This window comes from Fonsecaea multimorphosa, assembly GCF_000836435.1.
Source record: "Fonsecaea multimorphosa CBS 102226 unplaced genomic scaffold supercont1.51, whole genome shotgun sequence".
Lineage (NCBI taxonomy): Eukaryota > Fungi > Ascomycota > Eurotiomycetes > Chaetothyriales > Herpotrichiellaceae > Fonsecaea > Fonsecaea multimorphosa.
Window position 1 is genome coordinate 17,239 of NW_015971685.1, and position 25,291 is coordinate 42,529.

Below are 25,291 nucleotides of genomic sequence, written 5' to 3' on the forward strand. Positions count from 1 at the left end.
CTGTTTGCCTTACACACTCATGACAGCATGAGTGACTGGTAGCTCGCTCAACCTCGTCCAAGTGCCGAAGCACGTATACACAACCGAGCATCACCAGATCCTTCTCCCACGTCTTTCGAATCTCTCACCTCACACTTCTCCAGAGGCAACATGGGGACTTCAAAAATGTGAGTCGACGGTGACGAGGAGTTGAGTTGCATTAATGTTGTCGCTGACCCGCACAGTCTTGTCGTTGGTAGCATCCAGGGTCAACTGAAAAAGGCTTTCGACAAAATATCAAAGCTGCAGACCAAACACAACTTCACGATGGCTATTGTCGTTGGCGATCTTCTAGGTTCACCGGACGATGAAAGTGCTTCAATTGAATTGGAGGCCTTGCTCAATGGCCAGATCGACATACCTCTCCCAACGTATTTCATGATCGGCGACTCGTCTTTCCCGGAAACTGTCAAAGCAAAGCTCGAACACGGCGATCTTTGTTCGAACCTTTTCTATCTGGGTCGCAAGGGGACCATGACCACTACAGAAGGGGTGAGAATCGTGTCACTCGGAGGTCGACTGGCGCAAAACGAAGCGTCGCTCACTCAGAAGCCCAGTGCTTATGATCCATTGTATCTCGACAGCGAGTCAAGAGGACTCCACGGCGCTCATTCCGCACACATTCTCGTCACAAATCAGTGGCCGGCCAACATCACCAACGGGTCCAAGGTCGAATTGCCCGAAGGTGTTGACGGGACGGCGGGCTCTCAGTCGGTCGCCAATCTGTGCCAAGCACTCAAGCCATGGTATCATTTCTCCAGCAGTCCAAGCGCTTTATGGGAGCGAGAGCCCTTCAAGCACGTCGTCGAGTACACTTCGTACGATCAACCGAGCGTCACGAGGTTTAAAAGTCTGCCGAGCGTGTCCGCGTCCACGAAAGAGTGGATGTCGGCGTTCACATTAGACACCTCCCGTCCTCCAGCTACGGTGGAAACGCCTCTTGAGTCTCCGTTCATCAGATCTTCACCGCCAAGGAAGCGACAAGCGGTCGACGACAGAGCACCATACCGGGGCGACGCCGATGAAGGCAATGGGGCACGCAACCGCAAGCGTGCTCGGAGAGGTCCACGTTATGACCCAGATGACTGTTTCATGTGTCTCAACAAGCCTGGTGCTAAGACTCACCTTGTCGTGTCTCTGGGGGACGAGAGTATGGCCACGACCACGAGGGGTCCTTTACCGCTGCCATCGACATTTCCGCAGCTGTCCTTCACCGGCCACGTCATGATCATCCCATACTACCATGCAGCGGACGAGTTGGCCCATGGAAAACGATCACCCGACGAAATTGCTTCCGAGTTCAGGGAAATGAATAGGTTCCGAAAGGCTTTGAGTGCCATGATCGGAGCGAAAAGCCACGGTCAGCTCGGCGCGGTCTGCTGGGAAGTCAATCGCACCGGCATCCGGCACTTCCACTGGCAGATCGTCGCCTGTCCGGTGGATCGCATCAAGACGGGGATGGTTGAGGCCGCGTTCAAGGTGAAAGCATCTCAGTACGGGTATCCAGACTTTCAAACTTGTGCTGCCGACACCCAGCTTCCACAACGATCGGATTACTTCCGTGTGTGGACATGGGTGGCGGACGCCGTCCAGTTGGCCGACCATGCCAATGGGAATGCGAACGATGACGAGGATGTGGGCGTGGCAAAATCCATGTTCTTTCCACTGCCCGTGGATCAAAAGTTCAACATCTGGTTTGGGCGAGAAGTCATGGCAGGTCTGCTGCAACTGGAATACCGAGTGAATTGGATGGATTCAATCCTGTCCAAGGACGGGAGCGATCAGGCCGCAGAGGAAGAGGACGCCGCGGGTCTTCGTGCTGACTTTGAGGAGTTTGATTTTGCGATGAAGTGAGGTCTCCTCGGAGGCTCGAGGGTTTTGGTTTGGGCGATGCAAAAGGGATCAGAGCTGGGGGTTGGAGCCAAGGATGTGGCAAATAACATCTGGCATTCTGAGATACCCACCATGGTTCTGGTTTGGTAGATACCTAAGGTAGGTAGGTATTTTTTTGGCGAGCTCTTCTGGAAGCGCCGAGGCACAATCATGACACCGGCATGAGGGCAATTGGCCTCAAGGACACGAACAGAACCTGGCGTAATGGCTGCCACTTTTCCCCCTACTTTGCGTACGCCAAGGCATGTGACTCTCATGCGGAAGCACCTGCGGTCTTTCTAGAAATCCATTGACTTGGTATTGACTCGAGCAGAGGGTGACTAATTGGGGCTGACTACCTACCTACCTACCTAGGTAGGTACCTGGTACCTCGGTACTTGGCGAGAGGACCCAGAGACACCACAAAACCGATGGTCGAGTCGTCAACTGCCGCTCTTGAGAATGAATGAATGAGTGCATGGCCCGGGGTGTTGCACCAGGATGCTTCATTGGGGAATCCATCTCCCTTTCTGCTGCACGCATGGCGTTCACATTCCTAATGTTGTCCCTGAATCACAGTGCCTCACTCTGTGCACTTGCGCAATGCGCGAGCAGACAAAGTGCAGACAAAGTGCAGACAAATGCTGGCACCTCCTGTGTGGCCCAGCCCCATCCCCATTCCTTTGTGTTTCCCTGAGATGTTTGTTTGTGGTGTTGGAAAATTTGTCCCCACTTTCTCCAAGCTGATGACAAATAATTCGGCTGTCATTCAAAAACACCCTATGTCGCGGGGTCCTCAAATCAGGCATCTGATTGGTCAACACACCAAAAATTCGCTGTCAGACAAATACATTACTTTTTCCATGACAACATCAAACTTGTCACGTGTGTCAATGCCATCATGACCACCATTGACATATGGTGCGAACCCCATCAATGTTCAATGAATGCTGCACAGGGATCCATAGGGATGAGTAACCGTATATCATGACTGCAGAGAGCTAAGGCTCTCTGCTACGGGCACTGGCACTGATCGGGTGGAGGGATCCAGCACCTGTGCCTGACTGACTGTGCACAATAATCTCACATCTGGGATGCACCCTCCGAAAGAGAGCTTCACAGTGATTAGACACATTGTTCGAAAGAATTGTTGTCTAATAATAGAATACAAAGGATAGTTATGGACCTCCAGCACCATGAGACTCTGTGTCATCAGAGTACATGAATGGAGACTACCTAGGTACCTTGTTGTTGCTCGATACTCCATGTGCTTCGCCCACCAACGCTGCTGCCTATCATGTGTGTCGTTGTAGAAGTGATTCATTGTACAGGTCCCCAGGTCTTGTTGCAGTTCATTCCTTTACCTTTCTCGTCCGAACTATGGGAACGGGAGCAGTCCTGGTCTTTCGAATGGCCATTCTGACTCGACCACTTCCTCCGTCCCCGTGTCAGCTGGATCATCTGACATACTGGTGTCATTGTCAGATTGCTCCGAATCTGTTTCTTCTGAATCTGATGCGTCCGCCTCCTCGATCACTGACCCAAGCTCTTCCACCGACAGTTCAATATCACGACCGTGTAGGAATGGTGGAACGAGTTCTTGACGTGCGAAGTCAAGCATGCAGACTCGGAGCGGGGGGCCGGGAACCAGGGTGCCATCTTCACCTCGGAGCTCCTGGGGGCAAAAGTCAGCGGCTGTTGACGAGTTGGTGACGATGTACTTACTTGGACTCGACTTCTCAATCGTAAGCCGATAGGGTCAGTGTAGTCTCGTCTCCAAGTCCGGAGAGTGACTTTCCAGGTGCGACCGCGGTCGTAGTCGATGTTGATGAACAGTCGGGTGTTCCGGTTGCTCTTGAGCATGTAGAACTCAGCAAGTTCCTGCAGTCTGTCCCGCTTCTCCGCGTAGGTAATCTCAACAGCGACGCCATATTTTGGCAGGACGACGTGGGAGAAGAAGATGTCTGGTTGATGGAGATCGCGGCAGGAGTTGGATCCTGCTTTCGAATCGGGTGGACCAGCATGTACAACTCTTCCGGCAAACGTTCGGACTCCCTGCTCTCTGCACAGCCTGTACAGCTTTCTCGTAACCAGCTGAGCAAAAGATTGACTCAACGACTCGTGGGAAGGAGAAGGGACTTGGTGAACAAATGTCTCGGTGCGAGAGAAGTAGCCATACCTAGATCTCGGTGTCAGCAGGAGTCGAGTTGAAGATCCAGCTTTCACCTCAAACATACTGAAGTGGTCCGGCCAGGGCAGTGAGGTGCTCGTTGATAATGATCCAGAGACGCTGTGATAAAGGGTACTCCTTCCAGACGGAGGAGTCGGGCGGACCGTTGGCCAGACTTGTGTTGAGGTCTTGGAGAATGAGCCTCACCTCCCAGCTTAGATCATTTGGTTGGTTTGGAAGGCGGCCATCCATGACTCAGGACTGAGCTGACCGGTAGCGCAAGAGGACTTGGGGACGGACTGTGAGATACACGATACTTGAATAAATGAGCTGGTAGAGTGGTAAAGGCTTTGAGAGAAGTTGTTGGAAGCATGCAGGTTGGGTGAGAGAAGGTTGAGGTTTCAGCGCAAGAAGAGCTGCGAGGAGCCGGAAGCCATTGACCCTGACGAGGAAGGAACATATCTGAGTTCGCCATTGCTATTGTCTGCGCTGCTCCCTGTTTCTTCTGTCCTTGCCGCTTGCCTACTGAGGTACCGGTGCGCAACTCCCACGCTTTGCGCGCTGCGCCCGCGTCGCGCGCATTGGAGAAGTCCAGGTCGGCAAACCTGCCTTGGGATTCTCCGCATTGCAGGTCAGGCTGCGCCAGTTGCGTGATTCGATCCTCAATTCTGCACATGTTCCCCTGGTCACTGGCCTGACTGCGCATTAAGATCAAGGATGGCTTGAAGAGTGCAAGCTCTCCATAGATCTGGTGGAGGTGGCTTCGCGCCTGAGGTGTGGTTTCCTCTATCTCTCTGCTGCAAATGCCTCCTGCGTCCCGAGGACTTTTCTGGAGCGGCATCCGTCACGCGGTCGTCATCTGTGGTCCTCCCTCAAACATCTGCCGATCTCTTCCTGCATTCCGACTCGGACACACGATCACTCTTCCTAAAAGAAGCGCGCTCAAGACGGTGCTCGCCCCAAATGTTCAGAAGAGCGGGAACACAACGGGCCCGGAGTTGGGATCGAATGAAGCATGGAAGCCACACATGCACTACAAGTCCATCCCGTCCTCTGTTCGAAGCTGGATGTGGCGGGTTTTCATCATCGGCCCCCCACTCATAGTCTTCTTCATGTCGTTTCCATTTACAATCTTGCGGGTGCAGGGCGCTTCCATGTTCCCCTTTTTCAACGTCAGCTCTTCTCCCGATCTCCCACCAGCTGCGCCAGACATTATCCTCGTGAAGAAGGTCAAGGCCGTCGAAGTGTTATCAAATCTGATGGGGAGCCGATTCCAGCGATTCAAACTTGAGAGGGGTCAGATTGTGGTCTTCTACGCGCCTCACGATCCTTCAAAATTAGCAGTAAAGCGGGTTATCGGCATTCCCGGGGACAGAATCAAACCCCTTCCCGGGTATCCTGGTGGTGACGACCCTGTGATAGTGCCGTACAATCACGTATGGGTGGAAGGGGACGCGAACAGCCGGGAAAAGTCCATGGACTCAAATTACTTTGGACCTCTCAGTCAGAACATGGTGTTTGGATTGGTGACTGCAGTTCTCACACCGTGGTCTTCCCCGGTGGCTGTGAGGTGGGACGAGCATGATTATCCTGCCAAAACTAGCGGGAGGGTGGAGAAAGACGTGGTGCACCATGCCAAATTGGATCCGGATGCAGACGCTTTGCAACAGGATGACCCTTTTGCTGACGGCCGAGCCGCGACTGAGTTGGCCATGATGCAGCAAAACCGAGATCAGCTGATCGCAATAATGAGAGACAAGTCGAAGTTCGAGCGATTGAAGAGTATGTATGAGCGCGCACAGACAGAATTGCGTCAGGGCACCAAGGAGTCACAGGAGGTCGCGACAGGGTTGGTGGAGGAGTTGCAGGTCCTTTTCGAGAGCGTGGGCTTGAACAAGGATGGAACCCCGATTCCCCCAGCTTTGAGGGCCTTGAAACAGGGAAGAGAAGATGAGGGGCATTCCGAAAAGCAGAAAAGATTGAAGGATTACCTGGCTAGAAACCAGCAAGTTTCGAGTGAGGGGGTCAGGCCTCAGCCTTGACTCTGATTGTTTATTTCTCCTGCACGCGAGGGTATCGCCGCGATTGTCATATTCCGCTATGTGGCCTATCCTGCGGAGTAATTATTGACCGGGTTGTTCCGGATCCACCAATCACCTCTGTGAGCCCAGGCGCGTTAAACCTCGGCAGTAATCACATGATTTTTTAAACGCGCTCTCTTCATCGCGTTGCGGTGTCCGTTGTCTCTCTTCTCAGAATCATGATGGCGACACCCCTCCAAAGGCACCAATGGTCCTTCTCTTCGTCCGCTGGTCTAAAGCCTCATCAATGTAGCCGAGCAACTGAAATCTTCAATCAACTTATCTCGCGATACGGACCCCTCCAAGCAGACAGAGTACATGTATACAACCATATCACCCTCCTCCGCACCGTTCATGAATCGGTCATTTCCAAAGACCAGTTTCTGGCCGACTTCTTTTTGTTCCTTGAAACGCACCTCCGCCCCGAAGACGTGTCTGAGCCAAACTTGGCTGAAACCCTCTCTCGCTTTGATGATCTAGATTCCTGGAGCGCTGAACGGTCGAACGAGCTCCAACGGAGTTTACTTGTCTTCTCAGACTACCTCGTGGATAAGTTCTTTCTACCACGTATGAGATCTCCTGCGTGTCTAGTATCGAAATACTAACAGTCATTCAGTGAAAGCCTCTAGCCGGAAGACTCCTCAACCCACCCCTGTATCCCTGTCTGTGACGGAAATCTCTAACCATGTTACTGGCTCCACACAACGGCTTGCACGTCTACGGCAACAATGCCTCATTCGCGACCGCCATAAATGCGTAATATCGCGCAAGTTTGATCGCAATGAAGCGCTTGCGCGCTGGGCAAAAGACGGTCCTAACTGTCGAGACGATGATGGGGATCTACTAAGTAATATCAGTCCTGAATATTTAGAAGTATCACATATACTTCCTCACTCTCTTACATCGCTCTCAAGCGATCCACAAAACCTACACTTAGTACGTTATACGAATCCTTCGCTTAAGTATTATTAACGAAGCTATTAGAGCGAATCCAAAAGAATCACTCTTCAAATACTGAATACGTTCGACCCTGGGATCGGCTACTTAATCGACGGACCTGATATTGATAGATCGACTAATGCTATCACCCTAACGCAAAGTTTCCACCAGCAATTTGGAAACTTTGAAGTGTCCTTCGAACCAACGGTTGACCAGCTCCCACATTCGTATAAGATCGACTATATTGACTCTAATCAGCCCTTCCGTGATTCTTTACTACCTATTAACCGCGCACTCTATCTCGCACCGGATCGCAATATCGACCCACCCTCTCCTCGGCTTCTTGCTGTTCATCATGCTATTGCGCGTATTCTCCATTTGAGTGGTGCCGGAGCCCGCATCGATTATATCGTTCGAGAAATGGAAGAAGTCGGTGTGAGGGAAGACGGAACTACCGAACTTGGACGCTACGTTATGTTGAAGCTGGGCGGTTGGTTGGAAGGAGTTCCAGTCTGTTGACCTTATCGCACCGCTTTCGTATGGGCGACAAGAATCCTCGAGATTTGGAGAGCATTGTTCCGGTATTTGCAGAGCATCTGGGTCAGAATGGGGAAGGGTCAGAGTACCTGACGAGTTCGACAATGGGCTGGAAAGAGCCACGAGCTCGTTAGGAGGTGTCGAAAACATGCTACTGAAATCTGGATCCGAATCCAGGGTAGCATACTTCCTGGCCAGCCAGAGCGGCCTTGGTAAGATTGCTTGGCCACCACGGCTTTCAAGGCACTCAGCCCAAGAGCTACAGAAAGAGGTCGCAACAAAGCCCAAGAACACAGAGATGCATTCATCTGTTCGGGAGGCGGTAGTCGATCTCTCAAAACGACCAGGTTATATTCGTGAGTTGTTCAGGCTTTCCAGTGTCGAAGAGACTGATCTGGCCCAGAAGTGATGGAACTGCCACAACAACGAACAGGAGAGCATCCGCCCAGCGAGATGCGAAACGACCCAAGTCCGTCTCTCGAGCAATCTTAATCGTTCAACTCACTGATCAGTACGCTGGCCAACCTATCTCTTCAGCGATCACAGTCCATCCCACCCAGCATATCCACTCACAGGACGACCTTGAACCCTTTCCCAAGGAGAGAACAACACCCACGCTTGTCTGTCTTTCCCACGAGTGCCAATCAATGCATGGAACTAATGGAGCCAGACGAAGACGACTCCGACGTCTTGTCTGCTTTCTCCAACCCGGTCGCCTCTCCCCGGTGGGGAACTCGATCAAGGCTGATGATACTGAGGACTCGGTGGGCGAGCCCATGAGCGAGACCTAACACGACGGGAGTATCTGGTTCACCACTACCGTAGAAGTCATATTGATTGGCGAATGGTCGCTACCCGCGTCGTCAGAAAATTTGGGTCCACACAGCATTGGGCCTGACTCGTCATGCGATGTGCCGATTTCCAACCTAAACTCTCGTGCTGTTTGCGCTTCCGAACCACAAAGTGAATCTTGGCCTCGATTCGCTCCTCGGTTCGAGCTCTTCCATCCCTAGCACCAAACAATTACATGACGGCTGCTGGGAGAACCCTTGTCCAGACCGCATACATTCCGCTACTACGACGGGCTTTCAGCTGCTACTACCCGAGATCTCGCTTGGATGAGAAGTACACACCTGTTGGACCCCGGCAAGAAGATGTGGAATCCAGGGCCGTCGAGGTGCCGAGGTGCTTTACGCCAGCTGGTGCCGGGGCAGTGCACAGGGAGTCAAGGATAATGGTGTCCCTGCCGCATGAGCATACTATGCGTCTCTTGAGAAGGAGCTGCGGTGGATAATGGTATGGCGAGTCTTGAGAGGGTCGCTGTCGAGAAGAGCCGTCAGAAGAGCCGATGCTTGAAAGGCAAGCATTGTCCTCGTCAGCCGGGAAATTTCGCGGTTGACTTCGTTGTCTTGCGGCCCCTGGTTTGGATACGCGACGATTTTCGGTTACCTTGCATTACGGTGCCTCCTCCGGTCGCTGATCTAGGTATCGTTCGATTGCGCACTGGTGACTTGTTTGCTTGGGGGAAGGCTCGCAATGCTGTCGTGGGCATGGCTCTTGAAAATGGCGGCGTGGACGGGTACATCAGCTATTTCAACTTACAACGTCGCACAAGACCTGTCAAACGTTCCCCATTCGCTCACACGTCCCTTCCCATCATTCGACATGACGATGTCAGTTGTTTTGTCTCTTTCGAGATCGACTGAGGTCGAGGACGACCATGAAGTCAGGACTGGGAAATCCAAACTAGGTCTTTCTGTCCTCGAATTCATGGGCAAGCCAATAGTACGGAGAAGGTCCCGTTGACCAAATCGGGTTTGAAAGATATCTAAAGCGCACCATTCACACCCTCCAACTTCCTCTGCATCAACCTCCACAGATGACTCGCCATGTCTCGGCAGTTTGAGCGAATGCAATCCACCTCTCCCCGGTCCTAGAAATTAAGGACCCCACGCCAGAGCGGAAGGATTTGGCCTCTGGACTTTCCGAAGCTGACCTTGCTGTTGGCTGGGATTCCAGTCGACGCATTACAACACTCATCAAACTCAGACCTTGTCAGTATACAAAGCTCAAAACAGATCCTGGAGGATCTGTGGCAAGTCATCGACCGGAAGTTTGATATCATTGTGGCGTCAGAGTCAACATTCCAATCCGGCACCAAAGAATCAAAGGCTTACACGCAGCAAGTCGCTGCCAGATCTACGTCAAACACACACAAACATGAGCTCCGGTGAAGCGAAGAAACCTGTTCACGAAATGGTGTGGACAGCCAGAGAACCTCTGGAAATTGATACTGTAGGTGGTTGTCCATGGTAATCGGGTGCTCTCAAACCAGCCCATTCTTCGGCAAGAAGCTGTCTCTCCCCCGACAACAACCCAGGCAAGGCTCGCGGGCCACCTTCTGCTTCCTCTTCTTTCTTTTTTTGAGGAGTCTGGGATGGCTGGCCCTGGCGAGCATCAGCGACGATCGATTCAACACAGATTCCGGGACTCGTCGTGTTCCGATGTTCCTTGGAACCCTGTTGCACCACCTGCGCCTCCAGGAGGAAAAGAAGTGAAGACGTGACCATCACAATAATTGCGACCGGCAAGCCTGTTTTCACCTTTCCTTTCACAGTATCTCCGACTCGAGCAGATTTCTACAGCTTGTTCGCCATTAAACCCCTTGCCCCAGTCGACTCGCATGGCCATTCGGAAAACAAGGACGATCGAGAATGTCCCAACAAGGGATCGTGCTTTCAAAAGGAGTTCGCCCGGTCGTACCGAACTTTCGACATACAAACGGCCACGTCATGAAGCACAGGGCTCATCCAGCCAGCGCCTGGTCAGGACGTTTCACATAAACATTTCGACTAGGCCCAGGGAAGTAACGACGACAGACTTTGACGAATTACTTTCCTTGATGAACATTGGCTGCCTCCAACGCCACAACGTGACCCCAGAGTCCCAGTCCGAATTCAGACGGTATCGTGACAAGCAGAAACAGCTTCTGAAAGAATACTGCTGGAGATTCGAAAAGCTTTGGAGAAAAAGCGCTTCCTGCCTCATGGACGGTCGTTGCCCCCAAAGCTATGCTCACCTAGCATCGCAGCTCGACAACGAGAACGAACGCTTAATCTGTCTCAGACCGAAGACAAGCTCGATGGGCATTGGGCTCTGCCGCCGCTTTTATGCCGGGGCAAAAGCACATACCTGAACAGTCGAGCATTTTGCGGAGCCAGTTGACAAAGTTTACCCAACGAGTGTTCGCGCTTTGATCGTACCAGCTGTGTCTTGCCATTTCATCCTCGGCATGACTCATGCGGATACCTCCGGAGGGGGTGGTCACCAATTCACACCTCAAGCAGGCTCTCTGACTTGATGCTGCTACGACAAGCATGGCGTACCGATTCGGAAGGGCGTATGTCCATGCCTCACCTGGAATTCTATAGCCTGGGGTTTAACTTGGACGTCATTGGTTCCTCCCTCGACGAAAAACGACCTCGGATGCCTCGGGAAGATCTCAACTGCTACAATATCGACCCTCGTCGAGAGAAACGATCCAACACTCCAGCGACGTCTGCCACGGTATTCTCCCACGTCGATCCGCCTCCACCATGTGGTGACGCAGAGGAGACTATCCGGAGTGGCTTCGACGGTGCACCAGAGTGTAATTCCGGGAGTTGTCGAGTTCTTTGACGATTGGGCGAAGGAGATCCATTCTCTCTGCTTGACTGGGTTGATGAACGGTCGACGAGGCCCTTGGAGACTTTGGATGATTCTCCGTGGATTATCGCATTGATGTTTTCGTCTTGCTGGACCACTATTGCGCTCGCAACGATACTGGTCAAAACAATGGGGGCCTGGGATCATTTTGATTCCCGACGACGATGCAATCTCGAGATTGTCCGAACTTTTCGCTTCAACTTCCAGTCACCGTGCTCTGCGGGGGAACATGTTGTGGAGAGAAAACATGGAAATGGCGACAAGTAAAATGCAATCGAAAGGGACAGCGGGGGCACTCAGCTTTCGCGGAGCCTGTTTGAGGAGAAAATGGCGAAGAGCCAATGCAAAGAGGAGTTCAACAGTGAATATTCCCGCTTGCTGCCCAACCCGCACAAAGCTCGTCGGATCGGCTGTCCAGCCTCTCATTCAATGATATCTACGGACCCCAACCGCGGCCGGACCATACATACGGATTCAAATCGACCAGCTCCACCGAGAGTCAGCGCCGAAAGCTCCACATCGAACCTATGAGGCTTTCGTACTACACCGCGTGCGAAAACATCTGCTTTCCCTTCCTGACTAGCGAGGCGAAGCCAGCACTTGACTTGGCAGATCGATCGAATACTCATAGTATGACCGTTGCACTCCGGGGAATCGTGAGCGTCTTTCGCAAGGCCAACCGTGCTTCGTAGGTGCGTAGGAGAGCTTTAGGGTTTTCCATTTCGCATAACGACCGGAGTGTGCGTGTCTATGCTCACTATCCGGAGGTGAATGGTGAGGAAACGTTGTACTATCGCCATAAGATCAAAGAGTTCGCCTTTGGAGAAGAAGGGGGTAAACACAAGTGGCCCAGTTACAAGTGGACCAGTTACCCGTTTACTCTTAACGTTTGCCAAATTTTCGCCCCGGCTCTGCTTAAGCGACTCGCCGCCGTGATCGATGAGCTGCCTGATCCGCTTACACCGACGCCTGAACCGGCACATATCGATAGTCTCGATGTACAAAGCTCGCAGGATGACAGCAGTGCGCTCGAATCCCAGGATGAAGGGTTTCGCAAACCACGGCAAGGCGGCCTCTTGGAAGTAACCCGGCTGCGAATCATGATTTGGAACCAGCAACAGCACCTGGAGCAAGAACGGAAGGATGCGAAGGACAGGGAGATGATGCTCGTGGCTCAGCTAGAACAGCAACGAAAAGACTCTTAGCAACAACAGAACATGCTTCGGGAATTGTGCAAACAGCAGAACATGCTTCAGGAATTGTGCAACCAGCAGATGGACCTGAACAAACAGCTAATGGAGCTGCTTCTGCCGAAGAAGTGATGCGAACCGAGACTCATATCCAACCCCTCAAAAGTGCTGGTCCCACCAGGCTTCAGTGGGGATTGCTAGCCTCCAAGTTCAGAAGCCTATCTAGCTCGCTAGGTACCTCCCGTAGGTACAATACCTAATGCAACTCGGTACTCCGCGAGGTCCGTAGGTAATGCCCTTCGCTGGCGGCATCGGTTCCCGTCCAGTCGGGAGAGACCCGGCCTCGCCGCGCCTTGCCCCGCCTTCATGACCCCGCGATCTTTCTGACGGAATCTCCTTTAAAAAAGCTTCTCCCCCTGAAATCCAATTCCACTCTCCACTCTCCTACTCTGCTCTCTCCACTCTCAACCATCTTTCTTCCGCCTTGGAAAGCGCTCAACCACCAAGGCTTTGACTGTCTCGCCACTTCTTGCTTTTGTTCAACTCTCCATCGTGGCGGAGTCGAGATGTTGGACGACAACGTCCTGCGCGAGATCTTTTTACAGCTACTGCCCACACCTTATGGCCCGACCCAGACCCCCATCCATCTCAGGCGGCTCTTAAGCTGTTCAAAAACCTTCCATCAAATTTGTTTGCCATTGTACTACAGGGTGGTCCTTCTGTGTTACGACAAGATCCCCCTCCTGGTGAGGTCCATCCATGCCAACCCGAAGCTTGCATCTTTTATCCGTTCAGTCCGCATAACCCTAAAATGCAACTCTCATATCGGTCTGCACGGGCGTGACCCGATATTGTGGGCAATCCCAGATGAGTATCTTGCCCCACTCGGCCCGGATACCAGCAGGACACGGCTGAATCTTGTCATCGATCGCGATGATGCATGGATTGCGTTACTTCTTTCGCGATTGGACAATGTTACAGAGCTCACCTGGAGCCCTTTTGACCGGGCACTCTGCGACCAGGGATTCTTCGCTCACCTGGCGCGAGCTGCCGCATCCGACGACTGGGAGTACTCTCGGCTGAAGCTTTCGACCAGCAGACTAGAGATGACCAAGGAAGTCCGGGTCAACATGGATCATCTTCTCCGAGGTTTGAGAAAATTCCATATTGACAATCTCCTTGTTCGACACGAACACAAGCAGCTCCGAACATGTCGACTGGCAAGCTTGACTATCTCACACACTGGGTATCTACGTTTGAGAACTTCAGCTCTACGCCCACTTCTTCAGGCCTGCTCTAGGCTCTACGAATTACATATAGCTCTATGGCCAGGAACTGAGAGCAGGAAGTGGCAGAGGGGTTCTCACCTATGTCAAAACATCTTCGACGCTATACATCCTCACAGTCGATCAACTTTGCGGGCCATCAAATTGGACTGCGTCGTTTGGGAACCGCCGTCCTCACTCGACAGTCTGGCCGAGTATCAATCTCTGACTAGCTTACGACTTCCGGTTTGTATGGTGTCAAGGATCCCTGGGTTTGATCGCAGAAAGATGTGTCAACTTCCGAGATCACTAGAGTCCCTCACTCTTCTCATGAACATGACTACCATGGTGGTCGTTTCCAAGCTCCATTCGGAGCTAGAGGAGTATATATGGAACGCGCCGTCACTCCGCGAACTACAAATCGTCTGGCTGGGAGGACCTGACTGGCAGAACGACTTGAGCCAGCTGTCAGGTCCTTGCTCTATGCGTGGAATCAACTTTTCCGAATATTCACCGCCGCCACCAACACGTCGATCCTTTTGGGATTCGACCCGACCTCATGTTTATCCAACCGGGATCAGTACTCTCATGGTCTCCTAAGGTTCATTCAAAGACGGGTGGACGCGGATTGGTGGGGATGGGCGGATTCGCGTATGATCAGTTGCTTTCTTTTACTCATTTCCAAAATGCGGGCGGAATAGATGGACAATCATGTTCGCCGGCCGCATGTGGCGCGAGTGTCAACAAGGGCTGGAACGGCAAGTGCCAATCGGTGGCAGAACCTTTGACGGGCTTCCCTGGTGGGAGAAAGGTCTCCAATGACTTATCGGATGTGGGTGCGAAATGGATGGAGTCAAGACTATCGGGAGTGCGAGAACTTGATTGAAAGCGGGTGAGCAAACACCTTGGAATTAGATATGGCCGCGATGAAACCAGCATGGATGGATGGATGGATGGATGGATGGATGGATGGATGGGACTGATGACTAAACGATACGAAAGCAGGTTGTGATTTTTGTGATTCAGCTTATTGAGTAGGTAGTCCTGCAATTCCGAGACCAGAAGGCATTCTCATTTCCAAAAACACACAACAGCAAGTCCAACATGTCGACACGCTTTTGCACCCGAACATGGGCGGACGGGGTACATAGTTGAGATTGTTTGCCAAGAGACTTTCTGGAGTACAGCATCAGCGCTACCTACCAGGTACGCAATGTGATAGTGTCAAGGGCGGATAACCAAGGCCCGTAGACATACAATGCACTGACACGGCAGACGAAAGCTCCAGAACCCTTGCTCTCGAATGTGCGAGAATTGCGTACCCAACATCTCGCACTCGGGCGAACTTTTGTCACAGAAAAGTTTCTCGAGCCAGTATTCACAATCGTGTCGACGCAGCGTCCCCGATTTCCTTGTCCACGAATGCCAGTGGGAAAACTCCCCACTAATACTCAATCATGGGCATCGATTACTCTAGTCCGGAATCACAAGAGACCATCATACGACGACGCGCAGAATCACGCGAAGAACAGAGTCAACATCCTCAGTCCTTCCAATGTCACCAATCTGGTTGTCAGGTTGACAGATACGCTTGCTGTCAGATTCGGAATCGGTGTCGCTGCGGCGGAAAGCCGATGCCCTAGCATTCGCATCCCAAAGGTTCGATCCAAGGAGTCGTCAAAGTGCCGGTCTTTTGTCCAGTTTCTTCACGAGGCCCTCCCTCGAGCTGTGGACGACTGGCTATCTAGTCATGGAACTTTGTTGAAGGAACCCCTCTCGATCAGTTACTCCTGGGTGATTCTCTACAGCTTGTAAGGCCGGATCGTCCAAGCCATCCAGCACATTCACAGCTTTCGCAGCAGCAGCAGCAGCAGCAGCAGTCGTCCCGGCCCTCGAGATGGGAGTCCCTGCCCGAGGCTTGCTATGGTCCGAGTATACGTCGGGACAGACATTTCCACTCCCGGCACGATCTCCAGAAGTACTTGAACACAAGGCTGGTACATTTCGAGGGGTGGGCACACTATCGATGTGATGCATGTGGAATTACCCTTTCTGTCACATGGATATCGCTCCACGGAACATTGTAGTGGGGCCCTAATCGCTCGATTTATCTTTTGGACTAAGGTTGTGCAGGATTTTATCCTCCCGTCTTCGAAACATGGGCCATTCAATTGGAGGCCATTTATCCGGGGACACCGGTTCATGAAGGCTCTGGAGTCGGAACTAATCAGGCCGTTCTTCAACACCTGAAGTGGCGCAAGTCGAGGCGCTAGTGTCTGTCTGTCTACAGGGCAAACCAATCACTCGCATTGTAAGTCCATCGAGTTTGACTTCATGATGGTTCATACTAATCGCGCATCAAGAGCCCTAACCCAGACGTGCAGAGAGAGACGGACCTACTTGATGCGAGCGGCGATGGGGTGATACATGGGGCCAAGAAGAGGCACGAGAACAGTGTGGGAACAGAGCAGGAAGTGACAAGAACCCTCACGTCTTAAAGCAACCCGTCAGATCTTTCCTCTGTGTTTTGAGTGAGATATTTCGCGTCCTCATGAGGATATGTTCGCGATGTGGTGCAAGGGACAGGCTACACGGCTCTAGACTGGCGTTGGATGGATCCAGTTACTACTGAGAGACGTCGAGTTCGGCATTTGAAGCTGGATCAGCCAACACCGCTTCGTATCGCTTTTTGAGGCGTGGGCTATATAGATTCTGTCCGTTCCGAGAACTAGAGCAGGGGGGTGGGGGGCGAGCTGTTTCATCCCTTTCGAAAGAGCATTCTTAGCTTGGTACATACCTTTCTGAGGAATGTGTGCCTCGATAGTAGAATCCTCTTCGTGCAAGGGAAAAAATCCATGCTCTGATCGCCCTCGCTCATACAATCCACCGCTTTTTGCTTTGGTTCACAGTTATTACCTAAACTGAGGTAGACTTTCCTTTTCCCCAAACGGGTTGTCTTACATCGTTCATCTTTCGTTTTGACCCGCTGAAGTAGTCCATCTCGGTAAGTTTTTAACGGCGGGCTTTTCGCGGAGAGCACACCGCCCGGTTCCCAAATAATGCGCACAAGTGATTTCCGCCAAGTTTTCTGACGCCTTATCAGGCAGGATGGCATGATAAGCAGCGAGTTTGATCATGGGGTTCCATAGTGGGAGGCTCGGCTCGGCTCGTAATTCTATTACGATGGCAAACGATGAGATTGATTTAACAAATCCTTATGTGGGGTTTTGCGAGTAGCGCCCATGACGGGACAAACTATGTTGAAAGAAGGATCGCCTCGGTCCGCTTTCTCCGCTGCTCGTGTCTCTGCCTGAGCCACATTTTCCTCGTCATCGGTGTCGAGTCCCTCTTCTGGTGTTGGTACTCGGCGTCGCTTTCTAAACCTCCGCCGTGGCTTGACATCGATCTTGGACTCCGCATCGTTCAGGAAGGTGCAGAGAATGGCGCACGGAATAAAAACAGTCCCTTCCAGGTTCTCGAATGTCTCGCGAAACTCGGCGCTCGCAAAGTCCCTTGGGTTGGACACGTAGTCCAGAGTGCGGATCAAGATGTGGCTCCCCATTGTCGTCTCGGAATACCTGAGTTTCAGAGGCAGTGGTCCACAACTCCCTGTCATCTTCTTGCAGCGTTTCCCTGGACGAGATGTCAAAGCCAACCAAGGCACGAACGCGCAAATCCGAGCCCAGGATGTAGTCGTCTGCCAAATCTCTTAAAGTCTTACCCTGCTGCGGATATGCTGCCTCCGTCACCATCCCAGAAAACGGTTCTTGCTTATGGCGAAAATGAACCATCCGGATCGTGTCGCCCGTATTCCTGGTCGGAGGGATTGAAGGTTGCTGAGCCTTCGAATTCAGTTTCCTGGGCAAACCTGGACGAGGGACCCTCAAGGCCGCGTGACTGCCGTCCATTCTCGTCGTGGACTTTTACAAGGAAACGCTCTGGGATGGGCGATGGCATTCGAACGAAGCGGCGTTGAAAAGGAAAGTAATCGCGCCTGTACCAGTGGTCAGAATTCCATCGTGGAATGGAAGAGCTAGCCTGCGGGAGCTTGGTCCTTCGGACAGCTCTCTTTCCAATTCTTGACGTTGGGACTCATCGATATGAAATCTCAGTAAGCGCCCCTGGGGAACGTATCCACCCCTCTTGTATTGCTCAATCGCTCTGGCAATCTGGGCTGAGGTCGGATGCTTCTCGTCGGTTGATGGAGGTGTTAGTGGGCGAGAATGACGTCAACCCGGCGGCGGCGTTGCCATGTCATCCTGAGGTTCTCCTCGATTCATGGCTTTCGGCCAAGTGCTGCACACTCTCACTTGAGAGATGCACAGAGAATGAAACCAGAAGCGTGGCAGGACAAGACAGTTGGGCTGATGCGCGCGCCATACCAATATCACGTGTCAAGCCCTTTCCAACCATCAATGCGCACTTAATGTTAACGTCAAACACCAAACACCTTGTGATCCAGTGCGTTGCCGTGTCCAGCAATTCATTCCCTTTCACTACTTTATCATTCACCTTCTCTCTCACCCATTCGTCCTCGAATTCTCCACTCTCCTGTGACAAAATGCAGGTCACAAATGCTTCTCCACTCGAATCGTCACTCCGGCCCGATGCGAGTAGGTCTTCTGTATCCTCAGGACTTCCTCTCGGCTGACAGCAACTTAGGTAACCGACTAAGAGAAGAGGAGGACACGTCCACAGACTGGGTCAAAGTTCGCCGTCCCTCCGATTCTCCACTAGCACCAGGAGACTCGTGCCAAAGTCCTCGAAATGAACTTCCAGATCAGCTACCATCACCATCGCTGACCAGATGCGATCAGGTTTGCTTCAGTGTTCGCTATATCTGGCCCGCACTAACGAGTTGAGCAAGGGCTTTCCCCCACCACCACCACCATCACCACCTCTGGATCATCATGTCGCGCGAAAACACGAGGCTGATCAAGATCAGCCTGACTGTTCTCCACCTCCAAAGCGAGTACAATCGTCTCACGAGACCGCAGAAGCACCAAAAAGACTTGACTGGTGGCTGTCGACTTTGGCAAGCGGGGAAGATTTGGAAGATCCAGAGATACCCAAGGTTGCCCACGGTACGAGCGGGCCTACGCCAGCCAGGTCGCGGTCGCAATCATTCGATTCGTGGGGGAGGGTACCATCACAGTCACGAGATGGATCAGAATCCCAGGACGAGAACGCTGAGAAGTCGCGCAAGCGCCGGAATCTAGACAAAATGGCGACATGCCTGATAGGGGTATTGTCGCAACAATACGAGGATGAACGCGAAAATGCAGATCGGGAGCGACGCGCGGCGGAGGAGAGGGAAACGCTGTTATTGGCGCAACTAGAGCAGCAACAGAAGAAGTCAGAGGAGCAACAGAACAAGTTAGAGCAACAGGTAAAGGAGCTTCAGGAAATACTCAAAGAGCAAAGAGAGGAGAACAAACGGCAGAGAGCATACATTGAACAACTCTTGCAGAGAACACACTCTTGAGAGCAGAGCACATGAGCACTGTTGGGTCATGGCAGTCACCACTCACCCAGCCTGCATCTATATCTACCCAAGTACCCAGGTACCAGATACCAGTTATGAAGTCTCCCACAGCACTCCTGGTAATAAGAGCCTGGGACTAGGCCCTTCCAAGAATTTGAATCGCCGAAAACTCCGAGGCATGCCAAGAATGCACGACGAGGCTGTATCCATACTCAACCAAAGCCTTGCCGTGTCGACCCGATCGGAGTGGTATTCACGTGACTGACCCCTCCACGTGACTGAGGACTCCAACCACCTCAGGCTGTTGCGGCAGAAGCTCGGTGAGTGCCAATGAACCGAGCACAAATGCGCCATTCGCTCTGCATCCGCCATGAATTCCACCATGCTGCGCAGCCATGGCGGTTGCTGTTCGCCCAGCAACCCAGGACGACCTGCCCCAGATCCGAGAGATCTTCGAGCACTACGTTCTGAATACGGTCGTTTCCTTCCTGGTACAAAAGCCGCCACCGAACTACGTCGCCTCCCGGTTTCAGGAAAGCTGCTCTCGCAATCTTCCCTACTTGGTAGCGGTCGATGACCGGCGCCAAGTTGTTGGTTATGCCTACGCGTCAGCCTTTCGTGGCTTTATGCTGGGATACGGACACACTGTGGAAATCAGCCTCTTCTGTCATCCGCAACACACGAACAAAGGCATTGGGAGTCAAATGATCAAGCGGCTGATCGAGTTGCTGCGCACCACCAAACACCTCACGCGAGAGGTGGGCCACGAGGACAATGTCGTCGAGTTCGATGTGAGGAAGGTGATGGCTATCATGGCTGTTGACGAGACTGCACCAGGAAATGGTCTGGCGCTGCGAGACTGGTACACACGACGGGGATTCAAAGAGGTGGGCCGATTACATGGCGTTGGTTTCAAGAAGAACAGAATGTACGAGGTCGAATTCGTAAGGGACCCAACTGCTGACGAGATGCGTGATCAGACTTGACACCATATACCTAGAGCTGCACCTGCAGTGACAAGGACAACCGAATGTCCTTCGAACTCGCGCTGATGGCAAGCTCCCACATAGACTTGTCCCCGATCGGCTCTGCCCACACTTCCAGCTCTCCATATCGATCCTGGGCTTGCACTTGACTTGGCGGAGGCTTTGATCTTGGACTCCAAAGGTTGTGGCTGTGCGGAACGGAGCTGAATGGCCCGCTTCAATTAAGCGATTGCGAGCATGTCATTTGCGACCTGAGTTCAATGTGTTACATGCATTCTCCAGCCTGCTATGTTTACCGTGCCTTGACGGAGACTCAGATTTGGCCTTTGATCTCGCGCCCAATCCGGCGAAGCAATTTTCGCCTCGACCTGTGGCAGCGGCGCGGATGACTTGATCACAGATGCTTCTCATCCCCAGTCACGGTGCTGGGAAGTTGCGGATGCCTTGTCGATGCTCGAGCATGTGGATGCCACAGTCGCATCTCCTCGACGTGGCCCAGCAATAAGCGCAGCGTCAGTGTATTTCCTTGCGACCAACCTTATCTCGAACTGGCGCTTGGTAACCACATAGTTGTCCGGCGCGGGGATGAAATGGAAGCTTGTTCATTCGATTTGGCTCATTCCCAGCTCTCAGAGCGCGACTTCAACGCAGCTCAATCGTTGCATCAAGCATGGTATGGTCATGGTCATGGACATGGTCATAATGACTGGACTTGAAAAGTCAAATCGGGCACATCAGGCAACCTTATCTTCCAGGGTTGGCAACCTGTGGCTGGTTTGACTGTGCCTCCTCTAGACCGGAACGGAATAACATATCACCTGGGTGTCACCCTCCTCTCCAACTCCCCGCAGTCATTGACGTTGTCCATGGAGTTCTACGCAGTATGTAACTCGTTGTCCATACGAGGTACTGCTGCCTGAACTCTCATTCTTCAGCTCAAGCGCTACTGATCTCCAAATGCACACTTGTGGAGGCTGAAGCGAGACTCGTCTGTGCTCGGTACTCGGTACCTATTGCCTCGAATGCTGCGCCACGATTGGCTGAAGCCGGAACACCACGCGTTTCCTGATTGGGAGTATGGCACATACATCTCGTCTCTGCCTTGCCTTGTCACTCCCTCCCTACGGCTGCCTGCTTCACATGTGACGTGTCGCTACACGAGATTTAAAACCGACCATCATTCCTCTCTCGCTCACTCTCTCTCTCCCCCCCTTTCCCTCTCCATCTCTTTCCACCCTTCCAAACTTCCAACATTGACTTCTCAGTCATGTCTGTCCCCTCGTACTACTACGGCCAGTCCCGCCTGTGCGGGTGCTGGTTCCCTTCAACCACGGTTACAGCCAGAAGAAAATATCTTCCTCAAGTCGAATTATCTGCTCACACGCAAATTCTTGCAACAACGTCCCGCACTACACTAACGCAGACCTTCGTCAACAATGAAGCCCACAGCCTTGATGACGTGCATTACACTTTTCCGCTCTACGACGGAGTCAGCGTGGTTGGCTTCAAATGCACAATTGGCTCCAAGGTGATCGTCGGTGTGGTCAAAGAGAGACACCAGGCGAGAGCAGAGTATCAGGAAGCGGTGTCGCGGGGCGAAACAGCAGGTCTGCTCGAACAACTGCCTGAAGCCTCGGATGTCTTCACCACGTCAGTCGGCAATATTCCTGCCAAGGAGAAGTTTCAGGTCGAACTTGTATATCTCGGTGAGCTCAAACACGATGCTGAGACCGACGGCTCCCGTTTTACCATTCCGACCATGATTGCGCCGCGCTATGGGTCACTGTCGGGTGACTCTGCTACTGCCATGTTTCACACCAAGACCGACAAAGGTCGCATCGCCATATGCGTCGACGTGACACTTCCGACCGGGGGGATCGTCCAAGGCATACAGTCTCCAAGCCATCCAATCGCAGTCACCACGGGTCGGACGTCGTCTATGCCGGAAGATTCTTTCGACAGCAATCACGCCTCGGCAACTCTGACACTCGGGACTACGGAACTCGAGAAAGACTTCGTCATCGTTGTTCTTGCCAAAGACACTGGGATTCCTCGCGCCTTACTCGAGACGCACTCTACCATCCCGAACCAACGCGCACTCATGGCCACGCTGGTCCCAAAATTCAACCTCCCCAACATCTCGCCCGAAATTGTGTTTGTCGTTGATCGAAGTGGGAGCATGGAAGGGAAGATGGAGCTCCTGATTACCGCCATGAAAGTCTTCCTGAAATCGCTTCCGGTGGGTGTGAAGTTCAACATTTGTTCTTTTGGATCCTCATACTCCTTCCTCTTCAAGAAAAGCACAACATACGATCAGTCAAGTCTCACCGACGCTCTGAACCATCTGGAGACATTCGGGGCGAACTATGGCGGTACGGAAATGCTGCAGCCAGTCAAAGCAACCGTCGAGAACCGCTTCAAGGACCTCCCACTCGAGGTCATGCTACTCACCGATGGCGAGATATGGAATCAGCAGGACTTGTTCTCTTTCGTGAAGCAGACGCCCAACGCACGCTTTTTCACCTTGGGTATCGGTCCCAGCGCTTCGTCTGCACTGGTGGAGGGGGTTGCGCGGGCCGGTAACGGGTTCGCGCAGTTCGTTGGTTCACACGAAAAGATGGACAAGCGAGTTGTTCGCATGTTGAAGGGCGCTCTTACACCTCACGTTTCGGACTACACACTCGAGGTCAAATTTGTGGGCGAGAGCGCACTTTCCGAAGACGAAGACTTCGAGATGGTTGACCGAGTGACCAAGCCAGCCGAGGATGCTGTCATGCCTGACCAGCAAAAGCCAGAGGCCAAGAAACCCATTTCCCTGTTCGACCTCAACGCAGTCGAGGAACCAACTAACCCTCCTGCGGGCCGTTATGACAACTTGCCAACCATCTCGACCCCCAAGATCATCCAGGCACCTCACAAGATTCCGGCGCTGTTTCCGTTTAACCGCACCACTGTCTATCTCATACTGGGTCCCGAAGCGCCTCGTAAGACGCCGGAATCTGTTGTGCTTCGCGGCACCAGTGCTCATGGCCCTCTCGAGCTAGAAATTCCGGTTCAGGACATCGGTATGGGCCAGACAATTCACCAACTGGCGGCCAAGAAAGCAGTCCTCGAGCTAGAAGAGGGAGGTGGCTGGATTGCCGAAGCGCGAAGCTCTAACGGCCAACTTTTGAAAACTGCTCATGAAGGGAAATGGGATCTCCTTCTTGAACGAGAAGCCGTTCGTTTGGGTGTCGAATACCAGGTCGGAGGAAAGTGGTGCTCCTTCGTTGCTGTGGACAGCATCAGCCGCAAGGAAATTGGTGAGCCGGAGCCCATGCCCCGGGTCTCATCCAGTTCTCCTAACTCGCAGGTTGGGCTTTTTGCAGCCAATGTTTCGGTGCCACGGATGTCTTTCGGATCCCAAAACTTGCAGGTTAGGTCTTTCCAATCCACACCTTCCATACCGCCGCCGCCTGGAGCACTCTTGTCGGCAAGTTACGGCGCCTCCGGTGCTGCTGCGAGTACCTTTGGTGGTCCTCCGAGAGGGAGTCTCGCGGCTGGTGCCCCCTCAAGTACATTTGGTGGCCCCCCGAAAGGAGGTGGCATTGCTAAATTTTGTAGAAGACCTGGTGTTCCCTCAGAAGGGGCCCGTGGCGGAGGACTTTTTGGAGGCGCCCTTGGGTCATCACGAAAGAGGCAGTCCCCAAAAGGCATTGGAATGGAATTCGACTTTGGTGGGAACCGTGGTAAACAAGACGTTCCAGGGGATGCCGGCGCCCACCAGGAAGCCGTTGACATCTCCAAGCTCGATAACGCGGGAAAAATGCATCAAATCATTGGCTTGGTGGAGTTTGACGGGTCGTGGCTCCGTTCAAAGAATCTTCTCAATCTCCTTGGGGTAACGGAGCAGCAATTTACTGGTCTCAAGGCGACCACCGACAAAGAAGAGGATACTGTCAGAGCCACGGTGCTGGCAGTCGCTTGGCTGAAGGTCAAGGCTTCCGCTGAGAAGGACATCTGGGATATGGTGGCTGACAAGGCGACGGAATGGTTAGCGACACGACTGGGAGGTAAAGAAAACGCGGAGAAAGCTATAGAGCAGGCAGAAGGTGTTTTCTGAAGAGATACGAGGTCAGCCGCCCGTGATGCGGATCGACAACAAGGAGTGGCTTGGAAAGCGTAAACAGATTGAACATCAAGGTCAGCCGGGATATGGATTTGGTGACCGGGCGTGGCTTGGGAGGATGGTGACAAAATGAATATCGGAACTAGATGGGATACTGGATCGACAAGGTGATATTACTGCCGAGGAGATGATATCCAGGGTTGCAATTGCTCCTTGCGGCGAAATGGCTTGGTTTGTCGAGTTCTTCTGGCTGGAACCTGGAACCCAAGATAGCACTGTGCTCTGAGTGCGAAAAGCAACAGACAGGCTGCAACAATACGATGGTCATGTCTAGGTAGATAGCTGGATAGTTGCTAGGACTGCCTCACGACTTGCTCCCGCCGCAGTGCCACCCGCTCATTCTTTTGAACACGAGGATGTTCTCCATACTGACCGCAGTACGTAAGCGCCGAGGAGGAGGAGGTAAGTGGGCCGCCAAGACAATTTAGGCCACACACTATTTTTGCATGTCATAAATTCGAGTCACAAAATTGTGTCTCAATGACCTGTGTTCAACAAAAAGACTTCGTTCAACTGGTTCCGTCGGTCTAATGGCGAAATGGTATCGCGCTTGACTACGAATCAAGAGATTCTGGGTTCGAGCCCCAGTTAGACCTCTTTTTTTTTTTTCGCCTTTTGATTTTTCCTCTTCCCAACTACCAAAATGCCCGAGTCGTCATTGGTTATCCTGGAATTTTAGTTATGTCACATGATTGAAAGGGTTTCTTACCACGCATCTGCATTCCCCGTGGATATCAGTCTTCGAGATTCTATCAAGAGCACAAGACCGGGGAGGGGGAGGGGGAAGGGCTTAGTTCGGGGTCGCTGTAGCTAACCGCGCGGTGAGGCTTGTTTTAGGGCTGACTAGGCGCTCA

At 52.5% G+C, this 25,291-nt stretch overlaps 8 protein-coding genes and 1 non-coding gene across 9 annotated transcripts; 7 read left to right on the forward strand and 2 right to left on the reverse strand.

Moving 5' to 3' along the window:
- Positions 1-150: 150 nt before the first annotated feature.
- On the forward strand, positions 151-1,893 carry Z520_12245 (uncharacterized protein; the record flags this gene model as incomplete). Its single annotated transcript, XM_016782732.1, has 2 exons — positions 151-167; positions 225-1,893. 2 exons carry the CDS (start codon positions 151-153, stop codon positions 1,891-1,893), a joined length of 1,686 nt encoding a protein of 561 aa, XP_016626153.1.
- A 1,396-nt stretch (positions 1,894-3,289) lies between these two features.
- Positions 3,290-4,333, reverse strand: Z520_12246 (uncharacterized protein; the record flags this gene model as incomplete). The annotated part of the gene is made up of 3 exons (XM_016782733.1): positions 3,290-3,586; positions 3,637-4,090; positions 4,149-4,333. 3 exons carry the CDS (start codon positions 4,331-4,333, stop codon positions 3,290-3,292), a joined length of 936 nt encoding a protein of 311 aa, XP_016626154.1.
- A 551-nt stretch (positions 4,334-4,884) lies between these two features.
- Positions 4,885-8,130, forward strand: Z520_12247 (uncharacterized protein; the record flags this gene model as incomplete). Its single annotated transcript, XM_016782734.1, has 5 exons — positions 4,885-6,097; positions 6,779-7,098; positions 7,147-7,591; positions 7,707-7,994; positions 8,042-8,130. The coding sequence occupies 5 exons, from the start codon at positions 4,885-4,887 to the stop codon at positions 8,128-8,130; spliced, it is 2,355 nt and encodes a 784-aa protein (XP_016626155.1).
- Positions 8,131-11,046: 2,916 nt separating this feature from the next.
- Positions 11,047-12,548, forward strand: Z520_12248 (uncharacterized protein; the record flags this gene model as incomplete). The annotated part of the gene is made up of 2 exons (XM_016782735.1): positions 11,047-11,205; positions 12,111-12,548. The coding sequence occupies 2 exons, from the start codon at positions 11,047-11,049 to the stop codon at positions 12,546-12,548; spliced, it is 597 nt and encodes a 198-aa protein (XP_016626156.1).
- A 4,428-nt stretch (positions 12,549-16,976) lies between these two features.
- Positions 16,977-17,706, reverse strand: Z520_12249 (uncharacterized protein; the record flags this gene model as incomplete). Its single annotated transcript, XM_016782736.1, has 2 exons — positions 16,977-17,376; positions 17,438-17,706. The coding sequence occupies 2 exons, from the start codon at positions 17,704-17,706 to the stop codon at positions 16,977-16,979; spliced, it is 669 nt and encodes a 222-aa protein (XP_016626157.1).
- Positions 17,707-18,359: 653 nt separating this feature from the next.
- On the forward strand, positions 18,360-19,283 carry Z520_12250 (uncharacterized protein; the record flags this gene model as incomplete). The annotated part of the gene is made up of 3 exons (XM_016782737.1): positions 18,360-18,411; positions 18,461-18,615; positions 18,666-19,283. 3 exons carry the CDS (start codon positions 18,360-18,362, stop codon positions 19,281-19,283), a joined length of 825 nt encoding a protein of 274 aa, XP_016626158.1.
- Positions 19,284-19,678: 395 nt separating this feature from the next.
- Z520_12251 (uncharacterized protein) lies at positions 19,679-20,269 on the forward strand (the record flags this gene model as incomplete). The annotated part of the gene is made up of 1 exon (XM_016782738.1): positions 19,679-20,269. One exon carries the CDS (start codon positions 19,679-19,681, stop codon positions 20,267-20,269), a length of 591 nt encoding a protein of 196 aa, XP_016626159.1.
- A 1,267-nt stretch (positions 20,270-21,536) lies between these two features.
- Positions 21,537-24,371, forward strand: Z520_12252 (uncharacterized protein; the record flags this gene model as incomplete). Its single annotated transcript, XM_016782739.1, has 1 exon — positions 21,537-24,371. The coding sequence occupies one exon, from the start codon at positions 21,537-21,539 to the stop codon at positions 24,369-24,371; it is 2,835 nt and encodes a 944-aa protein (XP_016626160.1).
- Positions 24,372-24,961: 590 nt separating this feature from the next.
- Z520_12253 lies at positions 24,962-25,033 on the forward strand. The gene has a single exon. It is a non-coding gene; the product is annotated as a tRNA-Arg (tRNA).
- Positions 25,034-25,291: the final 258 nt, after the last annotated feature.